We start from the raw sequence: 23829 nt of genomic DNA on the forward strand, positions 1-23829 counted from the left end.
GGGTTGACGAATAGCATCTATGTGGAGGTGTTATAACTTTAAGTAACACAGACAGAGATAACAATACTGACAGGCATTTATTCTTTATCTTCTGCACAGAGCGGCTGAATGAGGAGCCATTGAATTGAAAAAAAAATGAGTTTCATTCTTTAGGTTCTAATTCTGTCAAGACTTATTTTTATAGAGCACCATCCCTTAGCGTACTATTTCCTTCATTTAAAAAAAAAACATTTGAATTTTTCAGCAGGAAGGCTGGAATGAATTAAGAGCATTTCCATTCATTTCAATGAGGAACGATGCTTTGAGACTGGAACATCATCTCAGAAGAAACTCAAGTTGTATCTCAAGGCACCACTGGACACTAATGATCAGATTCTGGCAAGTCAAACCGGATAAAGGTTCCACCTTAAACTTCAATACCGCCATCTGCTTTTTCCCTTTCAAAGCAAAACAAAGTTTAAACAAACACATCCACATCATCATCGCAAGGCTTAGTTCTTAATTATTCTTTTTTTTTTTTCTCCTTAAATAAGTTTTTTCTTAAATGGTTTTACATGCGCTTAAAAAAAAGCCAATAAAGGTGCACCAAGGGCGGCCTTCGCACATTCACATCACCACATGGGGCACGTTTGTCAAGGCAAAAGAAAGGGCAGAGAGCTTCACAGGATACAAGAGGTGGCCTCGCTTTCTCGCTCATCCGACACGTTTTCAGTTCGCTGCTGCGCTCCATCGTTCCGTTTTGTTTTTCAAATTCCGAAAGGCGTGAAGACGACACCAGCGCCTCCGCGGCTACACTACGGCCCGGCGTCCACCTTGAAGGCTTGTGCAAAACAGGAAAGAAAGGTGTGGAAAAGCCAGGAGCCACGGAGCATCTCCACAAACTGAGGTCAGAAAAAGTAGCACACAGGTTCCAGTCACAATTTTTTTTTTTTTCTTTGAAAGTCCATTTAGTATTTTTTTTTTTCTCTTTTTCATTGTATTTTGGTCTTTGTTGTCCGTGTTCCTCTGTGGCACTTGACAAATACATCTTTTTGTGTTGAAAATGTCAAGCTCCTTTGGTTTTTAGGCGAACCAACTTTGTATGTCCCCGCACATCCCCGGGACATTGTTGATTGGTGTGTGTGTGTGTGTGTGCGTCAAGGTGTGTGTAGGTGCGCGACGACACCGCCACACGCAATTAACCGTCTTTGTGTGCTTCTTACAGAGGAGAAACTTTTTTTTTTTTTTTTTTAGCCGGATGGAAGCGTGGAAGCTAATGCTAGTAAATGTATGTGCTAATGTCGGGGTTGTGAGGACGCGGGGGTTGGGGGAGGGGCTCCGCAGCATTGTCATCAGCGCCCTCCCGAGCCCTTAACCTCAGTCTTCAATGCAAATCCAGCTACAAGGGAGAGGGAAAAAAAAAAATGCATTTTTCAAGATCCAAAAGAACCGCTTGTCCATTTGTCGCACTCCTCCCAGTCTGAAAAGATTCTAGCAGTCAGTCAATTCTTGAAGGCAACGTAAAAATGTCATTTTTTTTTCCTGTGTCTGTATGCAGCAGTGGATGAGGGACCAAAACAATTCGAAATCGAGGAAGCCAGGAATGGAAGAAAAAAAATAAACCCCAAACAAAGGAGGAACAAGTTTTTGCTCAGGCACGGCTCGGTGTCGGGACAAGAGTGTGGACGGTGGAGGGGCGGGCGAAAAGGAGGCGGGGCAGGCGATTTGGCGGGGCGGTTTGGGGGTTGGATGTCTCTTCTCTTCTTCCCAGTGCACCCTGGGAAGTGCGGTCCTCAGCTTTCCAGCGTCATGAAGGCCACCACCTGCTCCAGCTTGAAGGCCAGCCTCTGCTTCCGGGCCGCGTCGTCCTGCTCCAGTGCGCAGACAATCTGACGGAAACGAACAGAGACGCACACAAAAGCGCGGCAATTCAACGCGGTTGTTTTAAATACGTGTCTAACTGTCTTTATTCTACGTTTAGTTTGACAGGAAACTTCAAATGTACCATACAGGGCTTTTATTCCGAGATTTTGCATCACTGAATGTTAGCATGAAGCTAATTAGCATATGTGTGAGAAATATATTGTTTGCTTGAATATTTGATCTTTTTTCAATATACAAGGTTCAATTCAGATTTTCCCTTAGAGATAAGGTGAGAAGCTCGGTCATCCGGGAGGGGCTCAGAGTCTAGCCGCTTCTCCTCCACATCGAGAGGAGCCAGATGAGGTGGCTTGGGCATCTGATTCGGATGCCTCCTGAGCGCCTCCCCGGTGAGGTGTTCCGGGCATGTCCCACCGGGAGGAGACCCCGAGGAAGACCCAGGACATGCTGGAGAGACTATGTCACCCAGCTGGCCTGGGAACGTCTCGGGATCCCCCGGGGAGAGCTGGAAGAAGTAGCTAGGGAGAGGGAAGTCTGGGCTTCCCTGCTAAAGCTGTTGCCCCCGCGATAAGCGGTAGATGATGGATGGATGGATGGATGGAATTCAGATTTTGGTGTCGTGTGTCACTTTTACAGTAAAGGTCAAGTGGGAGAAGCAGACAGCTTGAAGCACGCACGCTGGACCTCTTATTTGGAAATAAAAACTGGGGTAAAACTAGAAATGTTTTAATTCCTTATCTTTCTATATTGCAATGTTTGAGCACACGTGAAGTACACACACACACACACACACACACACCTCCTCCGTGTATTTGCCCACGTAGGAGTAGATCTCACTCAGCGAGCTCATGCTGTTGAACTCGCTCATGTGCATGCGTGATTGTTCGGCCAAGTAGGCGTTCATGTCCTGGTCGCTGATGGCCGGCATCTTGCTGATGTCTGAGTAGTACCTGTAAACACACACACACACACACACACATAAACACACACATACACACGACAAGGAGGGTTTCAACCTTGAACACCGCAGCACACGTTCGCACTCGGTTGGAGTCAGCAGAGGCAGCAGCTGCGTTGCATCCATCAGCAATGTTAATTAAAGCCGCTTATTTGCATATTTAAATCCCGCAGCTCCATCCAACTGGAGGACAAACGCGCTGATTTTTTTAATTTTTATTTTTGGCTGCTCGGTGTCTTTACTGGAAAGCAGGCGGGTGTCGTTCGGGACCTTTAGCCCGCAGGTCGATCGTCCAGCAACACCTGAGTGTTGCCGTTTCACACACTGAACAACTAATATATTGCAGCAATAAACATCCCATTGAATAAGCGACCTGCGCGTCTGCTTTTTAAAAAAAAAAAATCTTTATGTGGAGCCATTTTACGGCGACCAGCCACTTCTAATTCAAACAAAGGGCCGTAAAATGTCCGATTGGCAAAAAGTGCTGACCCGTGCGCTGGCGCACTTGTAAACAAACGACTTTAATGGCCACCGCCGCGCATTCTCGTGCCGGAGGCCATCAAAGCGGGCCATCAAATTCATGGAAAGTGTCATCATCGTTGAAACCCGCCTCACTTGGCCTCCCTAAATTAACGACACAAACATCCTGCAGCTAACTTTAAACCCGGCGAGTTACTCTCCGCCTGCGCTACTTTCTCTCCAACTTTGAACCGACTCAACTCGTAGCCCTCTGGCGTCGACTCTGATGAATCAGCATCTTCACACCTGCGCTCCCCCCGTATCAGTGAATCAGTTTCCCGGCAAGTTGCAGGAACGCAACACACGACTAATGAGGGCACGGCTCAGCCTTAAGCCTCGCGCACGCGCCGCCGCCATCTTTTATTCACGAGCAAAATGTAATCTGAATCTCATTTGGACAAATACCCGCATGGATGTTCTCCGTTTCTCACGCCCGGCTAATCATTCCAAATCGGTTTCAAGGTTTGTAGATGGAGGCCCGAGCTCACCTCTCCACCCAGTTTTTGTAGCTGGGGATGTCCTTGGCATACAGCAGCTTGTTGGACGGCGAGTCCTTCCCAAGGCGGTGCTCTGAGGTGGAGCAGGAATCCATAAAGGTCTGGGCCACCACAGACAGGCAAGCGTCAGTGATGCTGCTCTTGTGGATGTCGAACACGAACTGAGGGTTCTTGATCACGTTCACCCAGAAACGCAGAGGTAGGCTGCCGGGATGTGAAAAAAAAAGTTACAAAGCATCCTACAGTGAATAAAGGAGAGCTATGAGCTACTTGGATCTTCACAATCGTCTCGATTTTTGGCTGAAGTGGAAAAAAAATTAAAAAAATAAAATAAATGAAAACATGAAGGCTGGTTGAGGAAATGCAATCATGAGAGGGGGGGGGGGGGGCAACAAAAAGCAGCACTCCACCCACGCCCACAAAGCTATTAAGACGGACAATCTAGCACAAGAGGATTTGGACCACAGGAAGTAAAAGTCTGCATTATGACTTCAACATTAATCGAAGCAAAGAATCTAGAGGGGATTAGGTGCTGGAGGGGGGGGGGGGGGGGTTGGGGGGGAGATCAGAGGGATATTTAGGCTGCCGCTAAGCCGCCCCAGCTGCCCCTTTCTTTCAAATGATTCCGCGCGTTCAAAAGAAGCGGCGTAAATAACACCCTGGCATCGTCAATTGTGTGGAAAAAAAAAAATCACAAAATTGTCCGCCGTTATTTCATACTGGGTCAATTCTGGAGATGTCAGATGGCGCTCCGTTTAAACATCACCTGCCAGGATCTGTCTGGGAGTATAAACGTCAAAGACGATCCTAAAATTGACGTTTACAAAAAAAAAAAGAAAGTGTTTAGCCGTGCTAGCAAGCTAGCTAAATCTCGCAGAGCGAGTTAGCTTAGCGGCTAGCATTTTCCCGATTGTTCCCAAGCAGCGGGAGGACGGGTCGCTGTTAGTACGCTCTGTTTATTAAACCAGCTCAGTGTTGGTTAACCCCCCCCACCCAAAAAAATAAAAAATAAAACCCAACAAAACACCTCATTGATAATCCAAACTGCCAGGATCTGTCTGGGAGTATAAACGTCAAGCCCGGCTTTAAAGACGATCCTAAAATTGATGTTTAAAAAAAAAAAAAAGTGTTTAGCCGTGCTAGCAAGCCAGCTAAATCTCGAGTTAGCTTAGCGGCTAGCATTTTCCCGATTGTTTCCCAGGAGGATGGGTCACTGTTAGTACGTTCTGTTCATTAAACCAGCTCAGTGTTGGTTAACCCCCCCCCCCCCCCACCCAAAAAAAATAAAATAAAACCCAACAAAACACCTCATTGATAATCCAAACTGCCAGGATCTGTCTGGGAGTATAAAAGTCAAGCCCGGCTTTAAAGACGATCCTAAAATTGATGTTTAAAAAAAAAAAAAAGTGTTTAGCCGTGCTAGCAAGCCAGCTAAATCTCGAGTTAGCTTAGCGGCTAGCATTTTCCCGATTGTTTCCCAGGAGGATGGGTCACTGTTAGTACGTTCTGTTCATTAAACCAGCTCAGTGTTGGTTAACCCCCCCCCCCCCCACCCAAAAAAAATAAAATAAAACCCAACAATACACCTCATTGATAATCCAAACTGCTAGCATGTATCCCGCACACCCTTAGTAAGATGTCATATGTAGCATGACATAAAGTATAGTAAGACATCCATTGCAGTGTGACATGATGATGATGATGTAATATCGATGGAAATCTCAATAATTGCTTTTCAATAACGACCGTCGCTTCCTTACTCGTCCCTTGACACACATTCATGTGAGTGAAGCACGCTGGGATCTTTGGCAAAGGTTCAGGAGGCTAATAAGATATTAGCGTGCGTTTAACTCCCACAGAGTCGACTTGCCTTTTTTTTTTTTTTTTTTTTCATTATTTCATCGCCCTTCCTTCACAGCTCACTTAACCCCCCTCGCCACCCTCGAGTTCATCAGCGCATATTACGATGAATCGCACATTTGGGACGGCGGAGATTACCACTGGGAGCTCTGGCCTTGAAAAATATGCGGCGATGGGAGATTGTTGGCAGCAAGATGGCAGACGGAGAAGCACTACAAAACGACGAGCGCGTCCACTCACCAGTTGCTCTTCCACGTGTGCCGCACGTGCGGGTCGTGGATGTTGTGTTTGTCGGCCTGCTCGTCCAGGAAGTCAAACATGTATTTGATGGCGAGCGGCAGGGCGCTCCCTCGGTGCGCCGTGCTGAAGATGGTCTCGAAGAGGTCGTCCACAAATTTCTGCAGGGTGCCCTGTAAAAGGGAAAAAAAAACAACATGACATGACCCTTTATTTGATTTAATGTTGCCGACAGACAGAAAAAGAAGAAGAATGGCAAATACAGCGCCGGAATCTAATCCTCTTGTAGAATGAGGAGGAATGAGCTGATGGGATGCAATGAAAGGACATAGCTTTCCTATTAGGAATGAGGTGCAGGCAAATCAAAATCCAATTTGGGCCGGAGTGTCTGAGCGAATCAGAGGAGGCGGACAATCCTGTGAGCCAGACAATCATAACTGTAATTCTAATGCGGCCCTGACAGCGGTCGTTTTTTACAATTTTTTTTTTAACCCCCTCACTGCCGTGTAGATAGAATCATATCTCACCGGTTCAAGCCCCATGGGCCCTTTTTTAAAATTTTTTCCTCCATCTCGATAGCGTACGTCGGCTGACGGCTGCTCGTCTCCCCCCTCCGGTGGCGGCAAAAACATCCACTCACCATTATAGCGCAAACACCAAGCGCCAGACAGGACACGGTAACTCATTCGCTCCCAAAGACGTTTTTAAACGTCTTTTCAGACTTGGCGTGGAATTGGCTGGTACTGAATGAATTTAAGGGCGGCCCGGTAGTCCAGTGGTTAGCACGTGGGCTTCACAGTGCAGAGGTACCGGGTTCGATTCCAGCTCCGGCCTCCCTGTGTGGAGTTCACATGTTCTCCCCGGGCCTGCGTGGGTTTTCTCCGGGTGCTCCGGTTTCCTCCCACGTTCCAAAAACGTGCATGGCAGGCTGATTGAACACTCTAAATTGTCCCTAGGTGTGAGTGTGAGCGTGGATGGTTGCTTGTCTCTGTGTGCCCTGTGATTGGCTGGCAACCGATTCAGGGTGTCCCCCGCCTACTGCCCGAAGACAGCTGGGATAGGCTCCAGCACCCCCCGCGACCCTAGTGAGGATCAAGCGGTTTGGAAGATGAATGAAAGGATGATGAATGAGTTTTGAAATTTGTTGGGTTTTTTGGGGGGACAATTTCATACTTATTTTTCAGGTATTCTTGAACTGCTGATTTATTTTTATGGATTTGGTAACCAGCTTAACCCTGGAAACCCCCCCTCTTTTGGAAAATGATGAATTATGCATTAAATGACTGCTATATGTTCACGTTTATGTTTTTACAAATATTCAATACTTGAATCCTAATTTCGGATTATGGCCAAATGTGTCCATTTGGGATTTAAGGGTTGCATTTGAGTAGCAGGATTTATAGGGTCCAAATTTGACCCCGTGGGTTCTCCAGGGTTAAAGAGTTGAAGCGAACTGGGGAAGAAACTCTCTTTGGCTGAGCAGTGTTCAAAGTAACTCACCTCATTGTGTGTTTTTTTTTGGTTTTTGTGCAGAAAAACCTCAAACAGCTTCTTATCTTGAGCCCTTTCGATAAGACGCCTTGTCAACGCCCAATTTTAGAAAAGGGGTCGGAAAAAAAAGAAAACAAACAAAACTACAACACTATCTACTTTCTCTCTCATGTCGTGTCCTCGAGGGAGGAGAGCGGAATACATTTGAATAATCCTCTCCGAAAGAGATGATTCCCCGCAAATGAATATGCAAAGAAGGAAAAGGCTTTTTTTTTTTTCCCGAAGTCATGGAAAGTCTGGATGGAGGTCAGGCTCACCTTGGTTGCCAGAAGTCTGGTCAAGTAGATCTCGGAGACCATCTTGCTGCCGCGGTCGCCCTCCTTCTGGTCGCCGTGTTCGTGGTTCTTGACCAGGTGCCACATCTTGACGCCGCTCTCCAAATCGGGCGTGATCATGGGCGTCCGGGAGCGCAGGCTGTCTGGACTTCCCGTGTACTTGATCATGTTCTCTGTGCAAAGGTGAGGGGATTGCGGGGGGGGGGGGGGGGGGGGGTAAGAATTCTGTTTCCACGATCCTGGAAAAGCGGCAAAATCGTCGTCTTTGGATGGTGGCCAGACACCGCCTAACATAAAATCGAAGACCGAAAATACAACGTGCCCACCCGGCGGATGGATATTTCCAAAACACACGGCTCGCTGAATGTTGACACAGTGTGAGTGGAAATTGATCAGGGGGCTTTTTTGGGCCGCGATGAATCGCTCCTGAAAGCCAAAGATGGAGGCGATAGCTGCAAAAAGTCTGAGAAAGTTAGAAAGTGTGTGATTTAGCGGATCAAGGTTTGAAAACTTGGATTGGTCTGTTTCGATCCCAGCGGTATTCTTAAGGTGCCTTGCAGCATCTTCAAATTTTCTTTCCGGCAACACTCTCCATGTTAATTGGATGGCAATGGCGTTTGAAGAAAGATAGTCGCCGTGTCCTTGTGCTAATTGGGCTTAGCGGTGGCAAAAGGTGAGGCCCTCACGGGCTAATACTGCAACGCGTCTGATGTGCGCCGAGTGTCCGACGCCTGCTTTGATCAGCGGCTGACTGGAGAACAAATATACCCTGCGAAATGCCTTTAACACTCTGGCAACGGTCCCCACCCCTGGGGAAACGATAGCAGAGAATGATTGATACGATCAATTGCGCACAATCTTCCAGTAGTACCTTTGCATTCGGCATTTAATTTGTCCGTTTTACAAATCAGTTTTCCTGATTGAAATGGCATCTGGATTTCGGCCTGTTTTACTGCCTCTTCCCCTCCATGCCCACTTGGAGAGATGGGGCAAGGTGGCTATTCCGCACGGACCGATGGCGGAGTGGGACAAGATCTGAAGACTTTATGCTGACAAAGCAGTGCACTCACCATATTTGCTGGCAGATGTTCGGGACACCGTCGAGTTGTTCACCGAATTGTACGCCGTGACTTGCTTGGGAACCAAGGCCATCACGGCGTTGTCGGGTACCTGCGGCGCACACAGCCGGCGGCAACATTTGAATTGGAACTTTTACAGAGATAGAACACAGTCTCCACTTCACACCCGCGCGGGATGATTGGCAGTTTGTGCGCGGGGCTGCGTGACGTCTCACTTTAATAATAAACGGGTTCATCTCGAGGATGCGCCGCGCGTACGCGTGCGTGGATGCATTTGTCAATTCCCAGCTCATCCAAACTGGTTTCAATTAACACAACCGGGATCCTGCACGCACACTGTGTGGGTGTGTTGTGAATAACGGGAGTAGCCACGCTGCGGGGTTAATTGAAGTGATCTCTATCATTGTTTGGGTGGATGGGACAGGGAATAAGCACCCAGGGCCTTTTTTGTTGCCTGCCCGATTATTAAGATCCTATCGCTCGTTCACTCAGTCCGCAATGTTGATATCAAGTGAAAGCAGGGGAGGAGAAGTGAGGGGGGGCGGCTGATCTTTAGTATTCCCGCGTCTCCGCAACCTTCAGACATGCTCCTATTATAGATACGCTGAATGGAACCACAATGGGGCCAATTACCTGATAGTGGGCCAGCATGTTGAGTCTCTTCCAGTCGCCTTCGATCTTGGTGGTGACGTCCTCGTCCTGCAGGATCACACGCTGCCCTCGGCCTTGACGCCACTCTGGAACCAACCCCACCCCAAAAAAAACCAGACACGGTTACGATGACGAAGGAGGAAAAACAGTCGCTCGGTCAACAAGCGGTGAAGCTAAAGCCCCCCCCCCAGTTCAATCATGGCGGGGGAAAGAAATAACGCGCAGATCCCGGAGGGTCGGTCCACGGAGGATTGAGCGGAATCGTCAGAATGTCCTGCTGGGATGATTCCGTTTCAAAAAAATCGACACAGTAGATCTTTCCATCAAGATGGAAATGAGCACTTGTCAACTGTCAAGTCCCAGTGAACCAAACGTAGGAAAAAGATGAGGAACAGATCAAAGAATAAACTCGAAAGTGGGATTGGCATATGGACTCAGGAGTGTACGTGTGTGTGTGTGTGTCGACGTGTTATGGACTCGCGCTCAATCAAGTTCCCATCTGGGAAAGCGTCTCATTCGGCAGTTTACACACGTTTCCTATAATCCAATACATGTGAGGACATAAACATACACAAAAGGCACTTTCTTTGTTCTTAGCCCTTTTGGGGACTGCAACAGAGGAAGAATGCAACAAAAAAAATAAAAATCCGTCTCGGGAGGGACGCCTCCACAATCCCATTATCCTTATCGGGCCTTGCAATCACACTGTGTGTTACTGGAAGGTAATCGGGGACTTTTCGGCGATGATGGCGAACGCAGTATCGCTGCATTCGGTACACCAGCGGAATCCTACCTAGGTCCATGTCGGAGGCTTTGAGGCGGTGCGAATGCGGCACGTTCTTGTAAATGGCGTCCAGGATCTTCTCCTTCACCTGGCTGACGGTGTCGCAGTTGAGCACCTTCACCTGGATCTCCGGGCTCTTCTCGTTCTCCGGGTGGATGCAGTTCACCACCTGAGGTCCCGATGACACAACGTCATCGAGCAGGAACCGCAGATCAAGAACCAAACGGTGCTCGCGATCCCCTTCCTCCTTCTCACCAGCGTCTTGTAGTCGATTTGTTGTCTGATGAGCTTGTCCTCGCTGAGAGAGTAGCGCGCTTCTCCTGTGATGGAGTCAATGGGGCCCTTCTCCATCTGTTGCTTGATGGCGCAGAAGAGCGAGAAGAGCGGTTCGCCGGCACACTCCTGAACAAAAGTTTGGATATGGAAAGGTGAGATTCATTTCGCCGCCGGGGACAAACCTAAAAGGGTGAACATGACTGAACCCTTGACAGTCATGCTTACCTTGAGAAACTTGTAGAGGAGAAAGGTGAACCAGTTGGTCAGCATTTTCTCCGCCACAGACTCGGTCCTGCGGACAGACGCAGCACACAAAAATAAGCATCGACGTTATGATGCCTTCAACGGACCCCAAAACGGGAAACGGGATTGATGTGGCCTCATTAGCAAACCCTTTTTGAAAATGTCCTCTCTCACTGGACTGCCACTCTATCCGCGTACAATAGAAACCGAAGAATCCGTGTGACTGATCCTGCTTGAATGAATGACTGATGCATGCATACAAATATCAACAGCACTGGCGAGGATCGGATATCCCCCCCACCCCACACCCCCTTTTTTTGTGTGTGTGTGTGTGGCCAGCAGCAGGGGACTGCGGGTATATTTAAAGGCATCAATATTTCAGGATTAGCTTCCATTGCCGGAGAGTTCGGGCGACCACCTGCAACCCAGCCGCCCCCCCCCCCCCCGACGTCCAGATCGCCACTTGAAGGGGCTTCACGCCAAGACCCGCCATGCCAGTGGGGCGGTCTGGCACAACACCTGGGGGGGATTAGCTTCCCGCCTCTCGCCGCTGTCCCTTCCCCCCCCGCCCCCTCGTCACTCTCATCCTGCGACAAGGTTACCCGGGTCACGTTTGATCCTTTCTTTTTTTATGTCCAGTAATCACACAATGGCTCCAAATCCTCTACATTTCCCCACGTCGTTTGTCTATCAAAGGCCTAGTAAAAATGAAGCTTTGGCCACAAAAAAAATCAATAAAAAGGGCTGTTCTTAGCATACAGTAAATAATTCACCAAACTAAACGGACATGTGTGTACACGCCGTGCGACCGCACGGCGGGATGAAGAGTAGGAGGAGGACGAGGAGATTGCGGCAGCGACTGCGACAGATGGTTGCGGAAGGTTCTCGTTAGTTAGCTTGCCTGGTGCTTGTACTTCAGCGCAGGTTGAGATGGGACAGATGGAATGATGTGTGCGTGTGTGCGCGCGTGTGGCATGCACACACTTCTTGGCCGAAGAATCAGTGGGTAGCCGTGCTCAGATGCTGTGCCAGAGATAGGCTGTTCGCAGACTTTAAGCATTGATTTAGCAATCAAGCAGGCAGGGATGGGGAGCCAGGGGAAGGGGGGCTAGAAATAAAGATGCTGACAGAAGTCATGCAGACAAGGCGAGGGAAATAAATTCAGACAAATAAAAAGAAGAGGATGTGGGGGGCGGAGGACGGGGGGGTTCCCCCCCTCCCAGACGTAAGCTATCAATGGACCAAAGTGCTCCTGGTGCTACCTGCGGAGCAAAAGCTTGGGGTGGTTCTTGCTCTCCAGGTTGCGGTCGATGAGGTCGGACAGCAGGTGCTTGAGCACGTCGGTGGCGTACTCCAGCTTGCTCTGCAGCACCGTCATGATGAGCGAGGCTACGTTGCCGCGGTCGCGCATGGAGAAGCCGCGCTGCGCCTCCAGCGTGCGGATGAAGCACAGCAGGTAGACCTTGTTGTTGATCAGCTGGCCAAACAGCTTCAGGCCCTTCTCCACTTGCTCCTGGCGGTAGCCTGGCACCTGTACCAAAAAAAAGGCTACCGCGCGTTAGCGGACCGGTACAAGAACAAGCGGCTTCATATGGGAGGAGAAAACAAACATGCTAGCTTTAGCCGCCAGGGGAAGGTAATTCCATTCAGGTATCAAAAAAAGAAAATACAGTCCAAGTTGAAGAATTATGGGCAGATTCTCAAACGAGACGCTTTGGCGCATCTCGCCGGCGTCATAAAAACGGCGAACCTCTCGAGAGCACGTTTCGAGGCTTTGAAGCCGTCCGCGTCGCCGATTCAAAGAGGAACCCGCCGCGTCCCCGCACCGTTTATGCTTGCCGCATGAGTTTCCGACCTCCATCTTTTCCTTTCGTAACGAGTTTCGGGCTTTTCAACGTCTGCCTCGTGGTGGGTGACGCCTCGTCCCTTTAGCCCGCGCGCGCAGCTGTCAGCTTGCGTGTGACAAGTTTGGCTTTTGTGTTTTCATCAGCACACAAAGGCGCTTGCGTACGGTTCCACGGGAAACGCTGGAATCTCACCGTATCCTTTCAATCACCTGGGCTATTTCTGTCACCTCTGCCGACACATCAATAACAATTAGGTGGACGTCAAACACCTAAGAGCAGCCTTCTGCTTCCTTCATTAGCCTGCCGTCGCACCTCGCCATTCCGCGCGGGTTGACATTTATCCCAATTAAAGCCTAATTAATATTGCTTATTACTGGCAAATTCTCATCAAGGGACGGAGTGCCCAACCTTGAGGGCAGTGGAATGGGGGGTCAATCATCGCCTTAATGGAACAAGACGACTTCTTCCAATTACGGCTGTCAATCAACGTTACAGCCGGGGATACATTAGGAGATATTTTTCTTTCCATTTCTCCCTACTTGACTTTTAATTTGATTTTTAACAAGGTGTCCCATTCTATTAGGATGCACTCGCTAGGCGGGGCTTACCAAGACTCACAAAGTCAAACCCGCCACATGTACGAGACAGATGAAGCATACCTCCAGGTCTCTGAGTACAGGATGTTCCTCAATTCCTGGGAAAAGGACTCTCATGGTGTACGTCCTGTAGTCCAGGAAGGGAATCCCCGCGCCGTCCAAGTCGCTCGTCAACTCGTGGATGTCGGTCTGTAGCTCTGCAAAAGCTAACGGGGGTGGAGGTAAAATGGCAGGGCATGAAACAAGGTACCGTTGTTGGTGAAAAAGACTCCAGCGCATGAGTCTCGTACCCTCCTTGCACTCCAGCGCCACTCGCGACTCCAGGTTGTCCATCTGCATCTGCAGCCGCTTCAGCGTCAGGTCGCTCTCGCGCGACTTGCGCTTGTAGGCGATGAGCACCATGACGATGGCGAGGAGAAGCAGGGCCCCGGCCGCCGCGATGCCGATGATGGCCGTGCTGCTGAGCGGGCTGTCCGACGTGATGTGGACCACGCCGGGCGAGAACTCAATTCCGCCCACGCGAGCCTGAGGACACAGTATGGGCCGGTTTATGACTGACGACGGCGGCGACTGCTTGTTCCACTTCGGGACAGTTCACTTGAAAGTTCATTGCCTCAGTTCCTGATTTCTGGATTTTGGCCTGTTTTATTGCCGCATCTCTTGTCTAATAAAAGCGAAGATGCATCTCAGAGTGAATTTTCCTGACAAAATACAGTGTTATTATGCCACTGAAGAGTGTCTCAGCCCCCCCCGCCCTAATTTTAGGATTTTGGTCTGTTTTGTTGCCGCTTCTCCTGTCAAATAACACAGATTCTTTATTGGCTTGATTGTGCCAAAGATAAAAGACAAACTACTTTTCTTCACATGAATTTGTTCCAAGACAGACATATTGATTCAAATCTAACGTGTGCAAACTTCTGCTTCTCTCATTGTTTCATAGCAATCATGCCCAGGTGGAGACAGCAGGAAAGATTTGGAGCAAAGTGGCCATAAATTGAGTCCTTATTGAGTTTCACGCGGTCCAAATCCGCACAGACGGCCCATTTGTTTGTCTTGTGGGCAGCAACGACAACCGCACGGACAATCAGTCTGTCTGGGAGCGTGCGCCGCAGATACACAGAAGGCAACATTCGTCTGTCCCAGTACGGATTTGCGCTAGCTGTGACTCACCAGAACTTTGTGGCGTCCCGTCAGGTTGGGCGACTCGCAGAGCAGCTGACTGTCGGACACCGTCAACATGCATGGCTTCTCTCCGATGAGAACGGTATAGTTCATCTTTCCGTTTCCGCTGCTGGTGGGTGGCAAGAAGTTCCGTCCCTGCAGGAAAGCAAAGAAAAAAAACAAAAAACCTTTCAAGACTCCGAAAACACGCATGTGACAATGGTTCAATGTACCTTGAGTATGATGGGCGATCCGGGTTTAATCTCCAGCACTCCGGACACACTGAGAGGCTCAAATTCGGGATTGGGGTAGTAGATGAAGTTGGTGTTGTTCAGCGCCATGACGGCCTGTACGTCGTCCAGTTTGAAGCCGAACTCGTCAGGCCTCTCCGGCGCCTCCTGCTGCTGGGCTAGGCTGATGGGAAGCTCCGGGGCCTGGCACTGCATGGACGTCGGGCTCAGAACCTGGCACAACTGGAGGCGACAAGATGGGAAGGACTTGACACGCTTCCCTTTTTGGGATCTGGACTTTCTCTTCCGCTCGCAGCTATTTGTGAAACGCATTTTCAAAAAAAAAACCAAGACGACTCTTTCTGACATGCCTGTATGGAACTGTCAGTGTCATGACAGCAAGGCAAGAAAAGGCCCTCGTCGAGACGGCAACAATAACCTTCAGCGTGAAGCGGCTCCGACCGGCGCCTGCGGTTTTAATTGGGTCCTTGAACGTCACAGTGGACACATCTGGGGAAAAAAAGGTCTGCCAGACGTCGCTGTCATGTGTCCTCGCTCAAAGTCGACGGCCTTATTTGCACAAAAGGCAAAGGCGCCGCAGAAGTTTGGCGAACTTGACGTAGAACCTTGAAAAATCGTTATGTCGCGTGGATACCGCCATCCTCTTTTTGATCTCTCATCTTCAGTCAAATCAAAAGAGACCTTCGGATGGCGTGAATAAAGGCTACAGAGATTCCGATAATCTTTGAGGATATCGTTGCATCTGCGCTGCGATGAGATTTCATCACCCGATCCGCTCACAGCGCCCCGCTTTTGACCCGTTCTCCGTCACCGGGGGTACCAGAAACCAGCCGTCCGAGTCGACTTACATTGAGTGTCTCGTGATTGTTGTACTTGGCTCTGATGAGCGGCGTTTGGATGATGTCCAGGTTGGTTCCCGTCACCGTCACGGGAGTGTGTCCGCTGAGGAAGGGGAGAAAATCGTGCAGCCCAATTTGGTTTCTGCGGTCTCCAGATTTGGTTTCCTTTGATTCTTACCTGTAGATACTCCATTCGGGTTCGATCTTGGTGATGGTGGGGTCCTCCACATACTCGAAACGCAAGTCCTTCTGGAGCTGGGCCTTGTCGATGCTCACCGACACCGGCACGTTGCCGTAGCCTCTCGTCGAGGCGTGCGTGCGGCACGTCAACCACAGGCCGTCGCGCCTGCGCCGGGTGAAAACCGTGTCATGAGGTCCCATGATCGCGTAAAGTCACTCTGACTTCGATTCATGAACCGTCCTTGAACTGAATGTATGCCGGATTTCAGAAAACACAGATCTTGAAATTCCATGACTTAAGTTCGTCACGGCGGCATCCAAAAGTTGATATTTAAGTACACCGGACTAGAAGCGACCGCAACTGAATTCCGATAGTCGTTAGCCATGTTTTCTGTCCCATTGATTTACAAACGAACGCTTGTCGAGTGACGTTCTTTTTTGGCCGTGGTGGATCTTGAGGGCAAGCATCTGGGTGCTGTCAATCACGACGGAGACACGCCCTCAAGCCGGCCCTATCGGCTAAATGAGAGCATAACTTACACAAGGAGCTCTGTGCCGTATTGAAGAAGACGTGAAAGCGGCGACGGGGAACGGAAACTCATTAGGGGGAGATATTTATGGCGATCGTAAATCCGGGGCGGCTCGTTTTGCCAATGACTTGAATGTAATCGGATTCCTGCGCGGTTCTTTTCTATGTGTGCTTTGAACGGCGATGGCGGGCGACTCACTTGAGAAAGGTGCACGGCTGGTCCTTGAACATGATGGACACGTTGCTGCCCGCGTCCAGGTGGCTCCCTGTGATGCTGACCACGGTTCCCCCGGAGACGGGCCCTCTGCTCGGTTTGATGCTGAGGATCCTCGGAATCTGGACAGATCCTCACGTCACGCCTTTACAATGTCACGCATGGGGAGAAGAACCGACGGCTCGGATCGTACCACAAAGTAGTAGTATTTGGACGACTTGGCTGTGAATTCCGGCCGACACTCGCCGACGCCGACGCACACCTTGACATTCCCCGTGTACTGACTCTTCTCGGCGCGGCCCATCTCGCACACGATCCTGCGGAGCGAGGCATCGGGGTCAACGCAACGCTTGGAAATTCCGCGCATCAAGGGCTAGCCCGCTTACTGTTCCGCCGGGATGTAGCCGTCCCGGATGGGCGTGCACTCCACCTCCGCCACCTTCACGTTGCCCTGGATCTCGCGGAACTCCAAACCGAGGTTATCGCCGCGAATGGTCACCAGGGTGCCGCCTTCCCTCGGACCGCGCAGGGGGGTGATCTGAAAACCAGAGATGGACATGCCGTGGTATAATCTGGGCAGTCATGTGACACCCCCCACGTGGACGTATACGACTGTTACGATCGTTTTCGGGGTAACCGCGTCAAAGGTTGAAGCTTTTGGGTGTGTTTTGAGACCACTTGAGTCGCCGTATAAATTGATTGGATGTTTTTGGATCAAGCACAGATGGATGGATGGACCTCAGTTTCCGGCTTTGGGCTCATGTCACTACCACACATCCTAATGAGCTCCAGCTCCTCATCACATTCCACGTTCTCGATTCTTGAATCAGCTGTTTCCTGAGCGCCCGCCCCTCCTCGTTTCGTCATAATCAGATTGGTGTCGCTTCAACCAAAACGCCACAGAGGTTGCAGGTCAACGCATCAATCTGGGATTACATTTCCATTCCGGTATTGCCACCTCCCCGAAAAAATGTGTTTGGAGTGGATTGCTACCGGCCTCCCCCTCATTGCTTCATCGGAGCCTCTGGGACGGCGGTGCTGAGGCCATTACCGGGCAATGGCCAAGGTATCTTCATCTCCATCCTTCCATCTATCTTTTGCTCATCTCCTCCCCCTATATGCTAACCTTGGACTCGTGCTTGGCAGTTCTGAGTTTTTGGTTACAAACCTCGGCTCTCATTTTGAGGGTCTTCCTCCCGGTTACCCTGACTTCCTCAAACACAAGGGCGTACGGAGAAATTTTTTTTTCTGGGGTGGCTGGGGTCAAGGGTGGTTTGTGGGTAGCTATGTGGTGCATTCAAATGCATACATCATTTGCATTCATCTGGCTCCCTCTGTGACAGAGAAGGCTTTGCTCATAAAAATAACTCGCAGAAGCGTATCAAGGGGTCAAAGAATACAGCATCCATGTGGAAACGCCAGAAAAATTCATAGATCTTAAAACGAGGGGTGGGGTGGCCAACCCTGGCCACCCCGTAGCGCCGCCCCTTCTCATGGTCCAGATCTCCTGAAACTGGTCTCAAGCAAATCCTTCCGAGTAGGAGTGGGATTTGGGGAGGGGTCTCACCTGTGTGATGCGCGGGTGGGTGCACTTGCTGTTGATGCCGTTGTGTTCCAGCCATTGGTTCTCGGGGTGGGGGCAGTGCTGCTTGAGCGTGCAGCGGTTCTCCCCTTTGCACCACACGCAACCAAACAGAGGATCCGCCTTCAGGCACAGGCCGCAGCTCCCGCGCTGGGCGTCGCACTTGTACAGATGGACTGCGCGCAGCGCGTGGAATGAAAGTAAGACGAGAAGAAGAAAAAGAAGAAAAGGGTCATTACAACGGGAGACAAGAACGGCAAAACAGATTTCTCAACAAACGGGAGAGTTTCTTCGCCCGGTGATGCCCTGATCTGCGTCGCCTCACGCCTCCGCGCGTTTAGCATACGATCGCCATGGCAACGGGCCAGCCGTTTTCCTCCTAATTGCGATTAGACGCAGGTGTGATCTGTCCATCTCGTGACGCCTCGGGAGATGACGATTCTCCTCGGTTCTTGCTTTTTTTTCCCCAAGACATCGGCGTCAGATAATCCGCCGCGTTTGGATCCGGGAATGGACATTGAACAGGAACAGGCTACTTGTGACCAGATAATAAAAACCGGGTGAGATTCCAACCGGGCCCGGTAGTCCAGTGGTTAGCACATTGGCTTCACAGTGCAGAGGTACCGGGTTCGATTCCAGCTCCGGCCTCCCTGTGTGGAGTTTGCATGTTCTCCCCGGGCCTGCGTGGGTTTTCTCCGGGTGCTCCGGTTTCCTCCCACATTCCAAAAACATGCATGGCGGGCTGATTGAACACTCTAAATTGTCCCTAGGAGTGAGTGTGAGCATGGATGGTTGTTTGTCTCTGTGTGCCCTGTGATTGGCTGGTAACCGATTCAGGGTGTCCCCCGCCTACTGCCCGAAGACAGCTGGGATAGGCTCCAGCACCCCCCGCGACCCTAGTGAGGATCAAGCGGCTCGGAAGATGAATGAATGAATGAATGAATGAGATTCCAACCGATTCAAAAACGTGATCGAGAGGGAAAAAAATAAAACGCGTACAAGCTAATCACTCCAGGAGAAAACATCAGGCCGGACTAGCCGCACCTCAACACACTGCCCGCCTGTTGCCATGGAGACAAACTCCGAGGGCAGGAGTGACCCTACCGCGTATGTGTGCATTGATAAAAAAAATACAATAAAAATAAAAATACGTGCTCGCGTGAGATACGGTTGCAAAACGAGCAAATTAAGGCGCACGACGGTTTTGGACGCTTACCTTTGTTGTGGGCGGGGTTATCGATGCTAAAGTCGCCGTTCCAGATGACGATCAGCTCCACGGGAAGGCTGCTCATCTCCATTCCGTCGTAGAAGTACTGTCGCCACGGCAACCAGGGGTGGGGTGGAAGGGAAGGAAAAACAGCGAGTTGCGAGGGAGAAAGTGGCCGTCATTATCTCCCAAGTGTGTGTGTGTGTGTGTGTGTGGGAGGGGCACTTTCCGCATGCAACAGGTGCTTGTACACATTCTGAAGCAATCACACCAAACGCTTTTCAAACACTATTTTGGCGTCGCAATCATCGTTTACGGCAAGATTACAGTTTCCCTCTCTTCGGCGCTCAATCAAAGTACAATATTTGGATTGTGCCACGATGATGCGCACTAATCCCACAGACACACAAGTAGTCAGAGCGTTGAGGACCGGCATAAGGAGGAGAGGCGTTTGTATCAACACGAGAGCGCCGTAAAACCTTTTTTCCATGCTAATCCGCCGCCGTCACTTCAAGTCGCGCCGTCGAGTAAAAAAAAAAAAGACGACGGTCGGCTCAAGCGCTCACCGAAGTGTTCTGACACTGCACCGAGGAGCTGTTGAAGCGCAGTGCGGGGACGCGGTGCTCGTTGCCCTGGATGGTCAGCAGGCATTCGTAGCCTCGCTGGCCCGACTGAGGCTGGGGGAGGTTCTTGGCCTGCAGGGTGATGGGCTTCACCACGTTGACCGGAACTAGGATGCGCTCGGCCGGCAGCAGCTGGGGACACTCCTGGGGGAGGGCGAAACGTGGATGCTCAGTTACTATGGCAAGAAACCAACAACGGTGGTGCAACACAACAGGACGTGAACTTAGGCTGTCAAGTAGCAAGAAACCAACAACGGTGGTGCAACACAACAGGAAGTGAATTTTAGGAAGCCTTTTGGTAATCAAAAACTCAATGAAACAAGACAAAAAATATTTTACAAGCGGTTACAAGCGGCCAAAATGAGTTTTCTCCGCAGGGTGTCCGGGCTCTCCCTTAGAGATAAGGTGAGAAGCTCGGTCATCCGGGAGGGGCTCCGAGTCGAGCCGCTTCTCCTCCATATCGAGAGGAGCCAGATGAGGTGGCTTGGGCATCTGATTCGGATGCCTCCTGAACGCCTCTCCGGTGAGGTGTTCCGGTCATGCCCCACCGGGAGGAGTCCCCGAGGAAGACCCAGGACACGCTGGAGAGACTATGTCACCCAGGTTGTCTGGGAACGACTCGGGATCCCCCGGGGAGAGCTGGAAGAAGTGGCTAGGGAGAGGGAAGTCTGGGCTTCCCTGCTAAAGCTGTTGCCCCCGCGACCCGGCCCCGGATAAGCGGTAGATGATGGATGAAAAAATATTTTAAAAACAATTCTTGGTTTCTCCCAAGCTATGAAATGCCAAAATGCCAGTAACAGAAGACGATGTGGAGAAGGCAACTAAAAAATGTCGAATTCCCGACGGCGGGAGAAGTTGAAGAACGGAACGAGAGCGGGGAAAGTAAAATAAGTGACAGGAAAAGCTCGGGCATGTCAAAAAGAGTGAAAGGAAGAAAAAAAAAAGAGGAGAGGAAGAAAAAGCGGAACAGATAAGGCCAGCCGGCACATTCAGCCGGGCGATAACGCTCGCGTGGAGTTTATTAAAAGCCACTTGATTGGGTTTGCCTGAGTGACTGACTGGATGGCTCCTCAGTGAGGGAGGGGGGGGGGGAGGGGTGGATAGGGGGGTGACACTATTCGCAAAGTCATTATAGATAAATGACACACACGCGCAGAGCGAGAGGTGGTGTGTTTGCGTTTCATTTGCCTCCATTTGGAGAAGGAATTTAAGTGCGAACACACGTACACTTCGGTACACTTTGAAGAACGGCAGCCGCGCGTGCGATCCGCCCGGCGGAGGCGAAAGGCGGACGAGTGCGACTTTGAATCTAACGACGGAGACGGAGACGGAGACGGAGTACTCTCCTCGAGAATGAAACAACGCAAAGGCGGCGGTCGCTCGCATCATGGGCTGCCACGGCAACCAGGAGGAGCGCTTCAAAAGGCCCCTTTGGCTCACTCGTCATGATTATGGAGATGACTTTTTCTAAATAAGTGCCCCAAAAAATACAAATACAGCCCCGATTTATCTTGCAGAATTTGAGTGTTTTTTGTTGTTGTTTTTTTGTAGGAAAAGTAATACAGTCAAAAAAGAAAAAAAAAACATTTAATTCCTATATATAAAAAAAATATTTAATTAAAAAAATTCTATTATTTTTTATATTATAGTTGGGTTTGTGGATTTAAAAAATAAAAAAAGTAGGATGAGTAGGACATGATACAAAAGAGGAATATATTACAAAAAATATATATAAATTTTATTTATATTTTAATTTTAATTTTTAATTATATTTTATAATTATTATAAAAATATATTTTATAATAATTATCTAGAAGTTGATTCATATCGATGAAAACAAATATTTTCAAATATGAAGGCAGTAGGATTGTTTGAAGGATTTTAAAGGCAAATTAACTTCACAAAATGTACATTTTATTTTCTAAATTTAATTTAATTTTTTGTATTTTTTTAAAAGAGAAAACAATTATTAAAAAACATACGAATGTGTTCAGGCTAGGATTTAATTTGAAAATGAATGCAGTACAAGTACATATACATATGTATCTATATATATATATATAGATAATAGTAGTTTCCATATTATTTAATTACATTACAAAATTTGATGAAAACGTTTTTTAAAAAAAAATCCCAAATCCCTTCGCTATAAAATGTTAATCTATTTGAAATTTTAAGTATGTCCCAAACTAAATAATATATGCAACAGATTCTGTGCGCACGTGCTACAGATGCGAGTGGCGATGCTGGCCGTCACTATTCCGAGATTAATGTTGATGTTGCGTTGATGTAATGTCAGTTGTGTTTATCGCCTGCTTCACACCCCCTCCTGGACTGTCGGGATGTGATAAATAATAGGGGCGGCGCAGATACGCCCCGTCGCACACACACACACACACACACACACAGACATCGCCATACATAAAAACACCATCGGGCTTCGCGCTATGAGGAGATGAGGGCAGAGGACGGCGATAAAAAGAAAAAGGCAAACTTTTTGTGCTCTTGGAGAGGGAAAAGTTCTGCCAAAAACAAAAAAAAATGTTGTGCTGAGAAGTTCACATACCCTGGCAGAGTTTTTAAATGCGTACCATGCAACCCCCCCTCCCCCCCCAAAAAAAAACTAAAACAAACCATTAAGGTTTGTTTTAGTTTTAGTTTTTTAGATTTATAGTTCATAAGCTCATCCAGATATCGAATTCCACGTCAACTTATGATGGCTTAGCAACAGGTAGAAAAAGAATACTTTGTTTAAGCTAGCGGTGATCACATAATGAGCCCCGCAGACAAGAAATCTCAAGTCCACGCCGCCCTCGCAGATCGACCTCTCGGCGCTGACCCCTCGTGATGCCTCCAACTCCCTCGCTCCAGTCCTTCCTTGTCAGGGGAACCTGCTTAGATCCGCTAATTGGAGGCTGGTGGGAGGTGTGAAGGGCGGCGACGGCGCCCGAAACAGGAAACGGCGTGGGAGCTGTGAAGGCCTCTTTCTCGGCGTAGTTTCAAGTCCCGTAATTAGAGCCGGCGCTGAGGTGTGAAGATGAGCGACATCACCTCCTTTCGCACGTTTCTTCGCCGGGATCTCGACCGAAGACGCTCTCTCTCTCTCTCTCTATCTCTCCTGAGGTGCGTTCGTCACCTCGATATTTGCGGTATCTCCTCGTTACAGGCGCCTCGCTTTTCGCTAGCATTCTATTCGTTAGCATAGCATTAGTTTTGGCTAGCATTCTGAATGCTAGCCAAAACGGGCTAAGAGTCTATTACATTCCTTTTACAAACAGACACCAGTCCAGCTACCAACTAGCAGCTATTAAAGTTGACATTTAGCCGCTTTAATAAAAATCATCCCGATCAATATCGTTCAGAATTGATCAGGGCGACATACTTAAGTGCCGTTTTTGTGCCGAGCAGTAGCGGCTATTGTTTGCCTTTCAAAAAAAGTCATGCGGTTAACAAAAAAGTTGGACCCGAGGAGAGCTCAACAGGCATGCAAACATCGCTAATTGGGTAAACAGACGTAGCTTATACCCACTGTAACGCCGTGACCGGGAATATTTTTTGTTGTCGGGCTAATCCCGGCAGCTAAGTCCTTGAGACGCGCGAAGGACAAAGTTTGGCAAGCGTCTGAGCGCCGTACCCGGCGCCGCTGGCGGCATGAATAAAACAGCGGCAGCTCCGTGCCCGGCGCGGGTTTTAACGCGACGCCGCCGCGCATACTAACAACGGGCTCAACCGAGTGGGGGACATAGAGGCGGGATGGCTATCATTAGCATAGCGCGGAGGGATTATTCCCAAAGCCCGCTCGGGAATCTCTTCATTGTGTCGGAAGAGGAAAGATCAACGGCGACTTGTTGCCATTTGGGGAGCGGCGGCGGCCGCGCATCCCGAAATCTCCAGTGCACGACCTTCGGTTTGGCCGGGTTCATAAAAAGCTAATTAAAAGTCATTAAGGCGGCAAAACACCTGCTTCGCCCCCACCGCCCCCGCGCAACACGGCTCATCAAAACCAAGCA

The 23829-nt window shown here is 49.5% G+C and overlaps 1 protein-coding gene across 1 annotated transcript in view; it reads right to left on the minus strand.

The window, feature by feature from the left end:
- Positions 1-58: 58 nt before the first annotated feature.
- plxna4 (plexin A4) overlaps positions 59-23829 on the minus strand; it is a 98603-nt gene continuing 74832 nt past the window's right edge. The window contains exons 10-32 of the mRNA XM_052055458.1: positions 19763-19963; positions 19206-19302; positions 17975-18165; positions 16794-16945; positions 16601-16724; positions 16393-16529; positions 15663-15830; positions 15494-15587; positions 14628-14867; positions 14404-14550; positions 13524-13758; positions 13297-13439; positions 12053-12321; positions 10773-10839; positions 10527-10673; positions 10281-10440; positions 9470-9573; positions 8828-8927; positions 7740-7930; positions 5935-6104; positions 3826-4038; positions 2660-2810; positions 59-1868 (exon numbers count right to left, since the gene is read on the minus strand). Of these exons, the coding sequence (XP_051911418.1) occupies positions 1773-1868; positions 2660-2810; positions 3826-4038; positions 5935-6104; positions 7740-7930; positions 8828-8927; positions 9470-9573; positions 10281-10440; positions 10527-10673; positions 10773-10839; positions 12053-12321; positions 13297-13439; positions 13524-13758; positions 14404-14550; positions 14628-14867; positions 15494-15587; positions 15663-15830; positions 16393-16529; positions 16601-16724; positions 16794-16945; positions 17975-18165; positions 19206-19302; positions 19763-19963 (3597 nt within the window). The 3' untranslated portion in view covers positions 59-1772. The remainder of the gene's footprint in view (positions 1869-2659; positions 2811-3825; positions 4039-5934; positions 6105-7739; positions 7931-8827; positions 8928-9469; positions 9574-10280; positions 10441-10526; positions 10674-10772; positions 10840-12052; positions 12322-13296; positions 13440-13523; positions 13759-14403; positions 14551-14627; positions 14868-15493; positions 15588-15662; positions 15831-16392; positions 16530-16600; positions 16725-16793; positions 16946-17974; positions 18166-19205; positions 19303-19762; positions 19964-23829) is intronic.

Source organism: Hippocampus zosterae, chromosome 21, assembly GCF_025434085.1.
Source record: "Hippocampus zosterae strain Florida chromosome 21, ASM2543408v3, whole genome shotgun sequence".
NCBI lineage: Eukaryota > Metazoa > Chordata > Actinopteri > Syngnathiformes > Syngnathidae > Hippocampus > Hippocampus zosterae.